This window comes from Nannospalax galili, unplaced genomic scaffold (assembly GCF_000622305.1).
Source record: "Nannospalax galili isolate Female #2095 unplaced genomic scaffold, S.galili_v1.0 scaffold870, whole genome shotgun sequence".
Lineage (NCBI taxonomy): Eukaryota > Metazoa > Chordata > Mammalia > Rodentia > Spalacidae > Nannospalax > Nannospalax galili.
The window spans coordinates 949,206-961,714 of NW_008329130.1; the positions used below are offsets into that span (position 1 = coordinate 949,206).

The 12,509-nt window shown below is 53.8% G+C and overlaps 1 protein-coding gene across 4 annotated transcripts in view; it reads left to right on the plus strand.

The window, feature by feature from the left end:
• Window positions 1-12,509, plus strand: part of Casz1 (castor zinc finger 1) — a 116,037-nt gene that overhangs the window by 56,056 nt on the left and 47,472 nt on the right. For 3 of the 4 annotated variants that reach the window (XM_008831707.3, XM_017797753.2, XM_017797749.2), the window contains exons 1-2: window positions 5,483-5,635; window positions 6,021-6,059. In XM_008831707.3, coding sequence (XP_008829929.2) covers window positions 5,587-5,635; window positions 6,021-6,059 — 88 coding nt within the window. In that variant the 5' untranslated portion in view covers window positions 5,483-5,586. Of the gene's footprint in view, window positions 1-5,482; window positions 5,636-6,020; window positions 6,060-12,509 lie in introns of those variants that run through there. The other variant, XM_017797751.1, reaches the window with a different exon arrangement.

Sequence of the window (12,509 nt, forward strand, 5' to 3'; positions counted from 1 at the left end):
CACCACCCCGCCCCCGCCCCATGAAAGCCACATTCCCTCCTCCCCTTGATCCTCCCCCTTGGCTTCTCTTTCCCAGCCCTACTCCTGGAGGGAGGCTTGGCACCGAGGCAGCAACAGGGCAGCTAGAGTGACCAGTGAGACCTAGGTGACTTTGGAATTTTGTGACTCCTGATAATTGTAACTGAAGTAAAGTGCCAACAGGGCCCAACCTGGGTCAGGGCCACCAGCCAGCAGGACTGTGCCTGCAGGGCAGTCCCCCCACCCCCCAGTTCTCATCATACTCTCCAGCCTTCCTTCAGTCTTTCCTTTCTCTCTTCTTTCTCACCTACCTCTCTCTTTCTCTCATACCCCACTTTCCCACCCCAAAACTTTAAACACAGACACACACAGACACAGACACAGACACACACACACACATACACACATACCCCTTTTATAGCCATGCTCTTGGCATTTGCAAAATTTGGGAATTCATGTGAAACTGTCACTGCTTCTGATAAGAGACAACTACAAGGACCAGAGACAAAGGGGAAAGTAGACATGAGAAAGAACGAGTCTATTGGATTGGGTTTGGGGTTTTTTCCCTCCTTCTCTCTCCCTCCAAAGCGGAGGATCCGGCCCGGCCAGTTTGGATATTTATTAAGAAAAAGCCAAAGATAATTAACTTTTTTGTTTTTGTTTTGTTTGCGGGTGCCTCCCCTGCTGGCACTCCTGGCAGCCTGGCAGATCAGACCTGCTCCTTGCTCCGGGGTTGCTGGGCTGCTGGCCGGGCTGTGCTGACTCCCCTAAGCCTGCGGGGGCCACCAGCTGCCCATCCAGCCACCTAGCTTGAGTTTTAGACAGGGGTTCACCTTATGCTGCCACGGATGCTATGTCCCCAGGCTCTCTTGACGTACAAGGCACCCTTTAGAGTCCGGTAAGTGGTATGGGGGAGGGGCTACTGTTAAGGATTCTGGTGTGTCCCTTGTGGGGGGGTGGTAAATCTCTCCATGAGGCAAGGGTGTTCTTTCTGGCCATTTCAAGGCTGCTGACTTCTCACGGAAGGGGAAAGAGTAGATGAGCTGGAAGCATAGGGAGAGGGTAGAATTGGGCCAAGTTGACCCCTTGCTTGTCCCAGGAAGCTGGTACTCTGCCAGGACCCACAGCCTCTGGAAATGCCTGGGAGACTCTGGACCATGGAACCATCCTGTGCTATCTGTCCACCCTCCATAGCAGGTTGATTCTGTGCCCATTTCTGATCCTGCCTAAGTTATCAGGAGGCCTGGTGGAGTTGCTTGGAGAAGCCACACTTAAGTGAGAAGCTATCTGCCCTGGACCCCCACTGGCTGTGGCCTTGCTCACTGACCAAGAAGGGAGCATTAAGCAGTTAGAGGCCTCACAGTAGGAGACAGAGCTGAGGTAGCCAGGACAGTGAGGAAAGCCATTGGTACTCCAGTTGGCTGGCTGGACTTGGGGGTGTGGTTTGCCCCTCTGTTAGACTGATGTGTCCCAGCCCCTCCCCTTCCAGGGTGATCTCCTCTGCCCACCCCCTTGCTGCATCCTTGACCAGCAAAGAAGTAACAACAATCACAGGGTCCGTCCAGGTGAGGAAGCTGCTCTGGAACTGGACAGAGAGGAGGACATTTTTCAAGGATTTTGCTGGCCCCCTTTTTTTTTTTTCTCTGAAATATAAGGATGTGCAATTTTTTTGGTTTCAATTTAGCATTGGAGAATTTTATAATTTAGTAATTAAAATCTCTGATAGGCTTTAGAAATTGCGGCTAATTGAATTTAATGGGAAGATGATTTTCAATTTTATTTGATTACCGGGACCCCTGGCATCGGTATTTATGGGAAAAAAATGGGAAATGTGCTGTGTGGGCTAAGATGGCATAATTGAATTAGGGATAATCGGATTTCTCCGTCATGAATTTCACTATAATTTTCCTATAATTTTCCATTAGATATCTAGTTTACAAATATTCACAAAGAAATGAAGCTCTTTCGGAATGGAGATTGCTGGCTAACAGGATTACGGCCCGAGCGTGCGGCTGTGCCAGCCCCTACCCTGCCCTAATGTGATCCCTGTGTCTGCCTTACACTTAGCGTGGCCTCAGCTCCTTGCTTTACCACACACTCCACTGTTCCATCCTCCCCTTTGTTTCTTCTTCATCTGTCTTTGCCCCCTAGCCCAACACCCACCTGTCCAGGGCCCACACTCTGCTACCTACTGGCTGAGCCCAGGCCTGGGGGCGGGGGGGCAGGCCACAGTGTCTTGGATCCACCCCCACCCCCTAATGCTTCCTATCCACACTCTGATGGTTCCCTGCTCTCCCTGACATTCTCCCTCCATCCCTGGGGAGCACTCTCACATGCAAACACACGGACTGGACGGACACCCTCGCAGGTGCAAACATGCTTGCTCACATGCACACACACAGTCCTCTGGCTAAGGCTTCTGTGCCCTGGCCCAGTCGCCTCAGAGGGAACCAGTTTATTGGGATCTTGGGGTGGGGTGCAGGAACAAAAGGAGCTTTGTTCAAGTTTATGTGAAAGTTACAAATTCAAAATGAGAGCAGATAAAGCATGAGATACCTGGTGTGTAAACAGGTTGGTGAGTGAGAAGGCCCCAGGCTCGGGAGGGAGAGAGAACGAGTGGGCACACTGGGGGTGCGAGAGGACACAAGCCAGCATGGCAGCTTGGGAGAAGCAGAAGTGGGCCACAGTCCTAAGAGATGGTAGGTCTCTAGGCCTCTCCCTTTGGGGTGGGCACATGCTGAGAGAGAGGAGGAGGAGGAGAGAGAAAGGGAGGAGAGAGGAGAGAGAGAGAGAGAGAGAGAGAGAGAGAGAGAGAGAGAAAGAGAGAGAAAGAGAGGAGAAAAGAGAGAAAGAGAGGAGAGATATGGAGTCTTAATTCACCCTCTGACTGGGGGAGGGCAGACCTTGATGCTTCAGTCTTTGGCCTCAGTTTCTCGCATCTCTGGTCTGTTCTCTGCCACCGAAGGCTGCTTGCACTTGGGTAGGACCTACTCTACCTGCAGCGGATGATTGTGACCACTGTCTCAGCAGATCAGTTCTCCAAGCAGCCTGTGCCCCCCGCCCAGCATAGTTCATTTGAGGCAGCCCCTCGAGTTGGCCCTGATCTTTCGGGCTCCTCCTAGCTCTCTACCCTGCCCCGTCAACCATTCCTTGCCAGCTTTTGCCCTCCGGAGGCCACAAAGTTATTGTCCTTGCCTAGGTAACTGGAAGGAGAAAGGCTTTCCTGTCTACTCAGGGCTTCCTGGTGGTCAGCCCTGACCACCATCAACTGAAGCCCAGAAGGACATTCAGAGACAACCAGAGGCTGTGTAGGTCCCCTAGGCAGGGAGCTCCCTGTCTGCTCCAACATCTTGAAATGTACCCAAAAGACACCCTCCATCCCTGGCACCAGGCTTGCTTCTTCTCTTGGTTGCCCACAGCCGCCTGGAGTATGGGACCAATTGCCTGTTGTTACAGCCAAAGCTGCAAGGGGGCAGAATCCCTGATTGGGGGGTACCTTGGTCAGCACCCACAAGGGTGCCCCCAAAGCTGTCTTGGGCACAGAGCGCCTCTCCAAGATCCAAGTGGTTCATTGGGCCTATGATTCTCTCTACCTGGCTTCCCTGCTCCCTTTGGAAAGCATGGGGCTTGGTTTATTTTAGAAGCTCTGTTCCCTTACTGGGGTTTTAGGGTCAGGGGACACCCAGTAAAGATAAGCCTTTCCAGATGCTGCTTGCACACAGGGATGGGGATGGGCCTTAAATATGAAGGGTGTGTGACAATCAGGGCTGGGGTTGCCAAGAAGGTATTAGGGACAAGGAAGGGATGCTACACTCTTTGTGAGGCTGTTTAGAACTAAAGAACAGTCTGAAGAAAAGAAAAATAAGGAGAAAGAGTAGATTGTTAATTCCCTTGACGTCTTTGCCCCAAGGCCTCCTTGGGCCCCTCCCTTTGCAAAATAGAAATATTGCAAAAATAGGCCAGCGCCATTTTGATGAAAGCTGCCCAGACCAGGGAGAGCCTGGGCCTGTTCTCCCTGCATCAGAGGGCAGTGTGGTCCATCCTGCAACAGGAGAGAGGACGGTATGGAGAGAAAGACAGCAGGCTGGGCTTCTGAGGGACAGAGAGCTGGGGACAGTGGGAACGGTCTAGAGTTAGCAAAACTTGCTGAGGTCCTGCTCGGTGTTCAGTTGCTTTCCTTGAGCCCCTGCAGCCCAGATGGATAACTTGAGTCATGAATCTCTGTGGCAGAAGCAGGGACCATCTGAGGTTATATGGAAGCCTGGCCTAGAGAGCTACCAAATCCTGGGAGAAAAGGAAAGTCAAGACAAGTTCTTCTCAGTGTGGTGCCACACACCTTTAATCCCAGAACTTGGGAGGCAGAGGCAAGTGGATCTCTGTGAGTTCAAGGCCAGCTTGGTCTATGTAGTGAGTTCCAGGGATCCAGGTCAACTGGGGCTATAGGAAGATCTTGTCTTAAAGACCAATAGAAGACAAATTCAAGTGCCCTAAGGGGTAGAGACAGGAAGTGAGGTCCCATGTCAGAATGGGTAGGGCCTGGTCCCCAGAAAACAGGGGCAACAGGTGGCAGGATCCTGGCCACCTTGGTTGAGGGGTGCCTGTACCCTGGGATGGAAGGGAAGGCAAGTGGGAGAGTGCCTAGAGACAGTGAGGGAAGAAGAGGGTGCGCAGAGCTGGGGGGCCAGTGCCCCCATGTCCCTCGGGGAGGGAGAAGGCTGTGGGGCCGGAACATGCGTCCTCGGGGCATAGAAGGGGTCGGGGACCATTTGAAACGAACGACCAAAGGGAAGTGGAGGGAACCCGGGAGTGAGGGGCGCGCGGCTGACGTCTCCCAGACGCACCCAGTCGCTCTCAACACTAACAACAAAATGAGGGAACCCGGGTGTGAAAGGCAACAAACCCCTTCGACACCTGCGCTCGCTCACGGAAAAGTTTGAGCGCGCGCATGGGGCGGCCCGAGGGGAGCGCGCACGGGGAAGCCGAGGAGCGCGAGCCGGGACGCGCACCCGCGGCGACTGGGTGGCCAGAGTTGGCGAGTGTGCTCGAGCGCCGTCTCCCCACACCACCTCAGATCCCCCCTCCCACGCACACACCCCTGCCTCCCCACTTCGCGCGCGGCTTCCCCCGACTCCCCGCCCCGCCGCCTCCGTCCTCCCAAAGGTCTGAGGAGAGGAGGAGACTCACACCGCGCCCTCAGCGGGCCCGAGTCGGGGCGATGGGAGAGCGCGCGCGCGCGCGTGTGTGTGTGTGTGTGCGCGCGTGAGAGGCGTGCGCGCGCACGCGAGCGCCCATTCACCTCCGCAGCACCGAGAGGCGCGGGCGCGGGCAGGCGGGCGCGTCTGATCTTTCACCTGCCGGAGCCGCGCGCGCGCCCGGCGAGGGGCGGGGCCACGGCCGCCCTGCCAATCACCTCGACGCCTGGCAGCGCCCGGGCAACTCCCGCCCGCCCCGCTCCCTCCTGCCAAACTGTTACCCTGAGTGTTACCGTCAGGAGCAATGACATCAGGATTTTAAAACAACTTGTTATTCGGGGAGTAATCAGTTGCAATTAGGCATTAATTAAGTATTATGAAAGTTGATTATTTAAGTGAATTCGGCTTTCGACTCTCCGACTATGGTGAGTACCGGGAGCGGGTGGGGGGGGGGCGGCGAGCCGGGCGTTCTTGAGGACCCCCTCCTCCCAAAAGCTGGGTGACGGGATAGGATAGGAGTAGGGGGGGGGTTGCCCCCTGGGTCCCGCGAGCTCCATCCCAGGGCAGTTTTGTTTTAGTTTCTGGAACTCGGAGCTGCCCGGAGCGTGCGGGCGGGAGCGTGAGAGCGAGCGGAGCACCGAGCAAAGGACCGAGCAAACTTTCCCCGGCTCCGGGCCGGCCCTGCGCGCGCGCGCGCGCGCGTCCCCCGCAGCCGGGGATGCGGGGAGGGACGGCGGGGTCGGGGGTTCGGGGGTCGGCTAGACACTCAACCCATTCCTTCTCTTCTTCTTTCCATGGCGTTTCTCGAAGAGTTTGGGACCAAGGAGCGGAGAATGGATCTCGGAGCAGGTACCGGCCGGTGCGGACCCACGGGGGTGGAGGGGGGAGGCTGTTTCACTTTTCTTTCGGTTCTTTTACGGAAGTTATTCTTTTTTTTTTTCCTTTATTTCTTTTTTTTTTTCTTAGCCCAATGAGCTAGCAGCTAAGCCCAGGGTACTGGCCGACGCCGAGGGTCGGTCCTTCCCCCCACTCCCCCGCCGCCCTTGCTCGCCCAGCTTTCAGAATGGTGATATTGTTATATGTGTGACTTGCTTAGTGACTGTGACTAATTTGATGCTTGTCATTATGAAAGAACCATGAGGACAGGGAGCTGGGGGGGCACCCAGAGAGAGGATTTAGGGGTTTTTTGTGGGGGTTTTTGTTCTCCCGTATTTTTTTCTCTTGTGTGTGTGTGTGTGTGTGTGTGTGTGTGTGTGTGTGTGTGGTGTGTGTGTGTGTGTGTGTGTGTGTGTGTGTCTTTATGGGGTGTGTGTTTTTATTTTTTTAGTGGGGGGGTGGTTTAGTTTTTGAAAGCAGCGTCCTGTTGGGAAAGGTGGTTAGTCTGGTTTCGGGCCACTGTCTCAAGGTAAAGGAATTTAATTTATTTGGGACAAGGCTGTGTCGGATGATCAAGCTACTTATTATGGCTAATGAGTGTTTTTCACCTGAGAATCTGTGGGCTAAGGTGGCTGTTATCAGTTCAAAGTAAGGGGCCCAGGACTATCTTTCAGTCCCCCCTCTTTTAGCTTCCACCCTGGGAGGTGGTGGTAGACCAGACCAAAGACTGCATTTAGGCATCTGGATCTGGGGAGCCTGGTATGGGGCTGGGGTCAAGTGCACTGCTGGCCTGGGGCAGAGTTCAACCTGAGAATTTAGCGTCTTAGTAGTTTTGATCACATAGTTCTCTTTCTGGCTCAGCCTCCAACCTGAGTGCAGAGATGCTTGCCTTCATTGTTTTGCCTTCCACCAGGCCCCTCTATCAAAACCAACTTTTCACCCGGACCATCACGTTCTAGGTTGTCAAAAGCCCCGAAATGTCTTGAAAGAAAACAAACAGGTTGATAACTCATCTGAACTTATCTCTGAACTCTTCTGTTTCTTTTGGGAAAGGAAAGGTGGTATTGATTGTTAGAATGAGTGTTGGACTTGTACAAGTTCATGGCATGCCTTGGGACTCAGGGGCTGACAACTGACTCTCTGAGGTCAAAGGGGAATAGGCAGAGAAGGCGAGCAGGGTTGTATATCATGGAGGCAGGGAACCTTCACAGAGTTGTTAGGCTGTAGGGACAGGTGTGTTCTTGGCTAATGGGATGTGGAGGTGCCCAGGACATCTGTGCCTAGGATGGGCATGACGCCCCCTGCTGGGCAAAGCTGAAGGTGTTTTGAAGCCACTGCTACCACCCTGCCCCTCCCTGCCCTCCACGCCCACAGAGAACCAGCCAGCCCCCACCTCTAATCAGGTGTCTCATCACCACCCTCTCAGGCCCCACCCCCTTTTCTTCGGAAATGGGGCCCCCACCCATCCCAGCCAAGAAGCAGACCTAGGAGACAGGCCAGGCGGTTGGCACCTCCTCCTACCTGGCACCAGGGAGCCTGCTCATGAGCCGTAACAAGGGACTCAGGCATTACTCAGCTGGAAGGCGGGCCCTGCTCTCTTCCTTCTGACCTGTGCCACCTGGAGCTGGCTCCCATCCTGTCATGCCAGCCTGTCCTAGGCTGCCATAGAGGTACCATTCCCAATCCTTTCTTTAGGATGTCATGATGGCAGGGCAGGAAGTGAGGGACAGAGCCTCCTGTGGTACTTCAAGAGCTCTAGGGAGACTTACTGCTCTCTATACTTCAGTGACAGGCTCTGGAAACTTTTCCTAGAAGCCAGAGGATCCAGGAGGTCAGCTGGAGCAGGGCACTCCCAGTGGGACCCAAGCCTGGACTCTGGCCACACAGAGAGGGGTGGTCCATGGTGTCAAAGTTATGTTTCCTGGAGGAGCTGTCTGGTCATACCAACATTCTCTTCTCTGAACTTGGAAGTTTCACTTAATCTCAGAACTTCAGAAGAAAAGCACTTTTTCCTTACTTCACAAAAAAAGGGAAGCAGAGAGAGACTCAGATCTGTCCAAGACCTGAGCCTGTCTCTGGGGCGACTCCATTCTCATCTTCAGGGGCAAAGAGTGTCTCCTTTGACTTCTTTGATGCATAGGGGACTTGCCAAGGCTCATTGCTGGGGCACCGAAGGGCTCTCTTCCTTTGGGAGTAGCCCTGCAGCACCAACTGAGGGCCTCTTAGCACAGTACAAGGCTGGAGATCCAAGCCCCTAAAGAGTTGTCACCACCAGGGACCTCCAAGTATTGGATGGTAGGTTGACTGTCCCCTCCAGTTTCGGACACATCTAGGTCCTGAAGCCTTCTGGTCATAAGTAATTTGGTGGCTAGGAAGAATCGAGGTTATGCAGGAGGGGACAGCAAGATCTCAAGACCCTCAAGGGCCATGTGGACCCCTTTTCCCCCACCATAGTTCAGCCAAGGGCTGGATCAATCTGGACGTCTTTAGCAATAAAAAATGCCGATGTCGTCCTAATTCACCAGGCCCCGAGATGACAGCAAATTTACATTTTTTAATTAAACTAGCAGCCAGTTTTTATGAGAGGGGGTTGGGTTATGCAAATCAAATGGTTGTGTACGGAAGATTAGGAGAGTTTGGGAATAAATTCCACAAATGCTAATAAAAAAAAAAAGGAAAGAGAGAGAGAGAGAGGGAGGGAGGAGAGAGGAAGAGAGGAGGACATAGTTCCATTAGGCCCTTTTAGAGTGATTTCCCTGGGGGAGGGAGTTGAGAGGGGGAGGGGGAACAGGGAGGAAGCTTTCAGCTGCAGGTAAATCCATCCTGTAGTTGGGAAGCTCCCCAGGATTAGTCCCCACCCCCACCCCAGGCTGATTCTTGGGCCTGAACCCACCAGAAACTGGGGTAAAAATGGCTGTGTAACAGTAATGGAGCTGTGACAGAACTTGCCCTAGAATTTGCTTGTAATGCCCCTCTCCCCAAGTGGAGCTTGAGGAGGGAAGGGATTGTCCTATAGAGGATCCAAGGTAGGCTGTGCTATGTTAAAGGGTCAGATGGGTGAGCGGGCCATAGTTCAAAGGGATGGTCACCTGAGCTCAAAGGGAGCTGGTGAGGGGCAGCAGTACCTAGAGTAGCATGATCGTTGGCTGTGTCATCCAGGCAAGTCATTGGGAAGACTTAACTCTCTGAGCCAGGCAGGCTTGTTTCTTTGTCCTGCTGGGGCTCTAGGCATGGACCCTCTCTCTTGTAGGCAGACTCTCTCCCTTTTCACAGTGGTCCAGCCTCCAGTGATGGGGAGGCCAAGATAGGTGGGGCCAAGAGGGCTGGACTAGGTAGACTCCTTAGCCTAGTTCTTGGAATAGAGTTTCTATTAGTGCTGTATGACCCCCATGGAACAAAGAACTTGGCTTTCCCACCTCAGCCCCTGCAGCCAGAGGGTCAGCACACAGAACTTCTGTGAGCTGCAAGTTCAAAGTCAGGTATTGCTAGAAGTGGAGACTTCTAGGAACCATGCTACGTCTGGGCACCCTTGACCCAGCATGCACCAGGGTATGGGAATGGTTTTGTGCTGCTTCTGGAAGGATTTCATGCTAGGTTGAGGTAAAGCACATTGTCTTCAATTTTCCTTCTTCCAGCCTGTACTTGGCCAGATACACCCACTCAACCAGTCTAAGCTGGGGCTGGCCCCTACAGCCAGGCTGGGCACCGGTTTTGCCAGTCTGCTGCAAGGGGCGGGTGTTCTGGTGCCATCTTGGCAGGAAGGAGCTGTCAGAGCCAAGGACAGCATGGGCTGTCTTGGAAGTAGTGTGTTTCCTGGTACCATTCAGACAGGCTGGCTCTGTACCCAGCGGTGACACTGGGAGGAGCTTGGGCATCAAATGACCTTTCAGGTCTTCGGCTCTCTGATTCCCAACTTGATTTTTCACAGTGGGGCAGGCATCCACAAAAGGGTCCCATGGGTTAGGTGAGAAGCCCATCATTGAGCCTTTCTTAGTAGAAAGTGTTTGAGATACCAGGCAGCTCTGGTCTACATGGACCCTGATACTAGGTCCAACACAGCAAAATGCAGGGTAACAGGCCCTGCATAGCCATTCCTCTCTTACAGAGGCAGAGGCAGTGAAAACAGGTCTGCAAGAGTCCCTAGAGAGACCCTACCCCGGGCCCTATTCCCTGGTAGGAATGAGCCAAGGGACCTATGAACTCTTAAGAGAGGCACAGGGGGCCAGCATCAACCAGATCTCTCTCCTGACCTCCCTGGCACTGCCTACACTTCACACCCCCACAGCCAGGGAATCTGGCTGAGTTGCAGCTTGAGTTTTTATGATGGAAAATAAAATAAATGGAGGCACCTTTGCAGGGCTGAGTCACTGCAGCAGCATCTCCTCATTAAAGCTGCTGCCCTTGGCTCAAGTCCCTGCCCACTGCCTGGCCAGGGGATTGGGTGGGGCTCTTGGCTTTTCTCTCTGGACCCTGCCAGGTCAATGGTGCATCTCTCCTCCTCCATCAGCTGCCTTGGGCTGGCCCACCAATCTTAGAGGGGTCAGACCTTCTCCCGGCCACCAACTCCAGGCCCCAAGGCTCAGCATGTAACTACCCTCCCTGAGCTGGTTTTTAAACCTTGATCAACCACTCTGGTTTCTGCACACTGATACCTCCTCCCCCTTCTTCTCTTCCCTCCCCTCTTTCCCTTCTCCTGGTCCTCATGTTCAGAGGGAGGAAGGAAGTTGCTCTGAAGTGATTACTAACAGTGGGTCCCCAAGGTAGGGAGCAGCTGTTGGGGTGGCCAGGCCAGCATCCAGCAAGAATAAAAAAAGGCTGAAGGTCAGTGGTCCTGACGTGTAGAGAATTAACTGGGTGAACTGCCTCACTAGGTGGCCTGGGAAAGGTGGCAGGCTGGTAGTCTAGTGTACACCTGTCTGACTGACTATATACCTCAGGCTCTCAGAACACAGGTTCCGTGTCATGGAAGAGCCCCCCGGCAGGTCGTGAGGCTGCAATTCAGTGAATCTCTGGGGAGAACTTCTGCTGTGGGAGGTACAGAAACACAGGGTGCCTAGTCCCCCCAGTTTGCAGACCATGTGCAGTGTAAGAGCTGGTGTCTTCACACACCAAGCAGAAGGGCTGGGAGTGAGGACTTGGAGCTCCATGGAAGAGTGGCCTTAGGGGCATGGTCCCACCACCAAAGTCTTCTAGACTTCTCCCTAGCTTCTTCACTCACCTCTGAGAGCAGCTACCTGCAATTGTGCAACCACATTTTTCTGCCTTTTGGCCAGGCCACCTGGCTCTGGCAGGCAGGCCCTTCCTCCTCACCTTTCCCCCCCCACCACACACACACACACACACACACACACACACACACACAAACACCTTGCCAGCCTCACACCCAGTTGGCCGTGGAAAGAGATAGGAGATAAGAGGCTGGCTAGAGCCTGCTACTCTGAGAATCTCGTTATACCCATGACATTGGTGTGCCAGGGCAGCACTCCTGCTCATGTGCCTGTGTCCGCAGGAGGCCAAGGCCAGGGACTTGTTTTCTTCTGCTACAGCAGCTCCTAATGCTGACCATTAGACATGACCATTAGCTGTTGTGTTGACATCTCCTCCCAGTACTTGGTATGGGGCCGGGGCTCTTGCCTTCCCACCATAAGTGCTGGTGCAATTGATTGATGGAAGTTCCTCTTCCCCCAAGTGCCTGCCCAGCTTCTGAGTGGGGCAGAAGGAGGAAGGCAGGAAATGTTGGCTGATTCCCTGGGGATCTTGGTTTTAGCTCCTCAAGAGCTCCTAGAGCCTGGTTTCCAGGAAGGAATGGGCTGGAGTCAGGGATGATGTGAGAGGGCAAGGGGGCATAAGGACAGCAGCGGCTTGCCATGACCGTGGAATGCAGTAGGATGGGCCCAGAGTAGGAGGCCAAGCAGCTGTCCGGGGGAACAGTAGCCAGTGGCCTCCCCTCTGCTTTCTCCCTGGTACATCTACCCTAGTTTGCCTTCTGCCACACACACTTCATTCCAGGATGTCTGTTCTCTAAGCCAGAACCCCTCCAACTCTCTCCCAGTACAGGCAAGGGAGGCCAGAAAGAGGGACCAGCCCAGAGAGCATAGCTTCAGACCTGTGGCCCTATGGTAAGGTGCTGGTGCTGTATCAGAGAGGCTGTGGGATCTGTTCTTAGAACATCTCCAGGCCTGTCCTCTGGGGCCTCCTCTGGTCCCACAGGCTCTGCCAGTGCCCTAAGTACTTGGTTTTTGAGACCTTTCTAAAGCCCTGTTTTGTGGTTCTCCTTGGCTGAGGCCTAGGCACTCTGACTTTGGCAGTGACGGAGAGAGAAGAAACAGATACTTTTCGTGGATCCAGAGACCAAGGATTCCCACAAGGAACCTTCCAGAGTTGAGTTTCTCTTATATAGATCTGTCCTTGAATTAAGGGGAC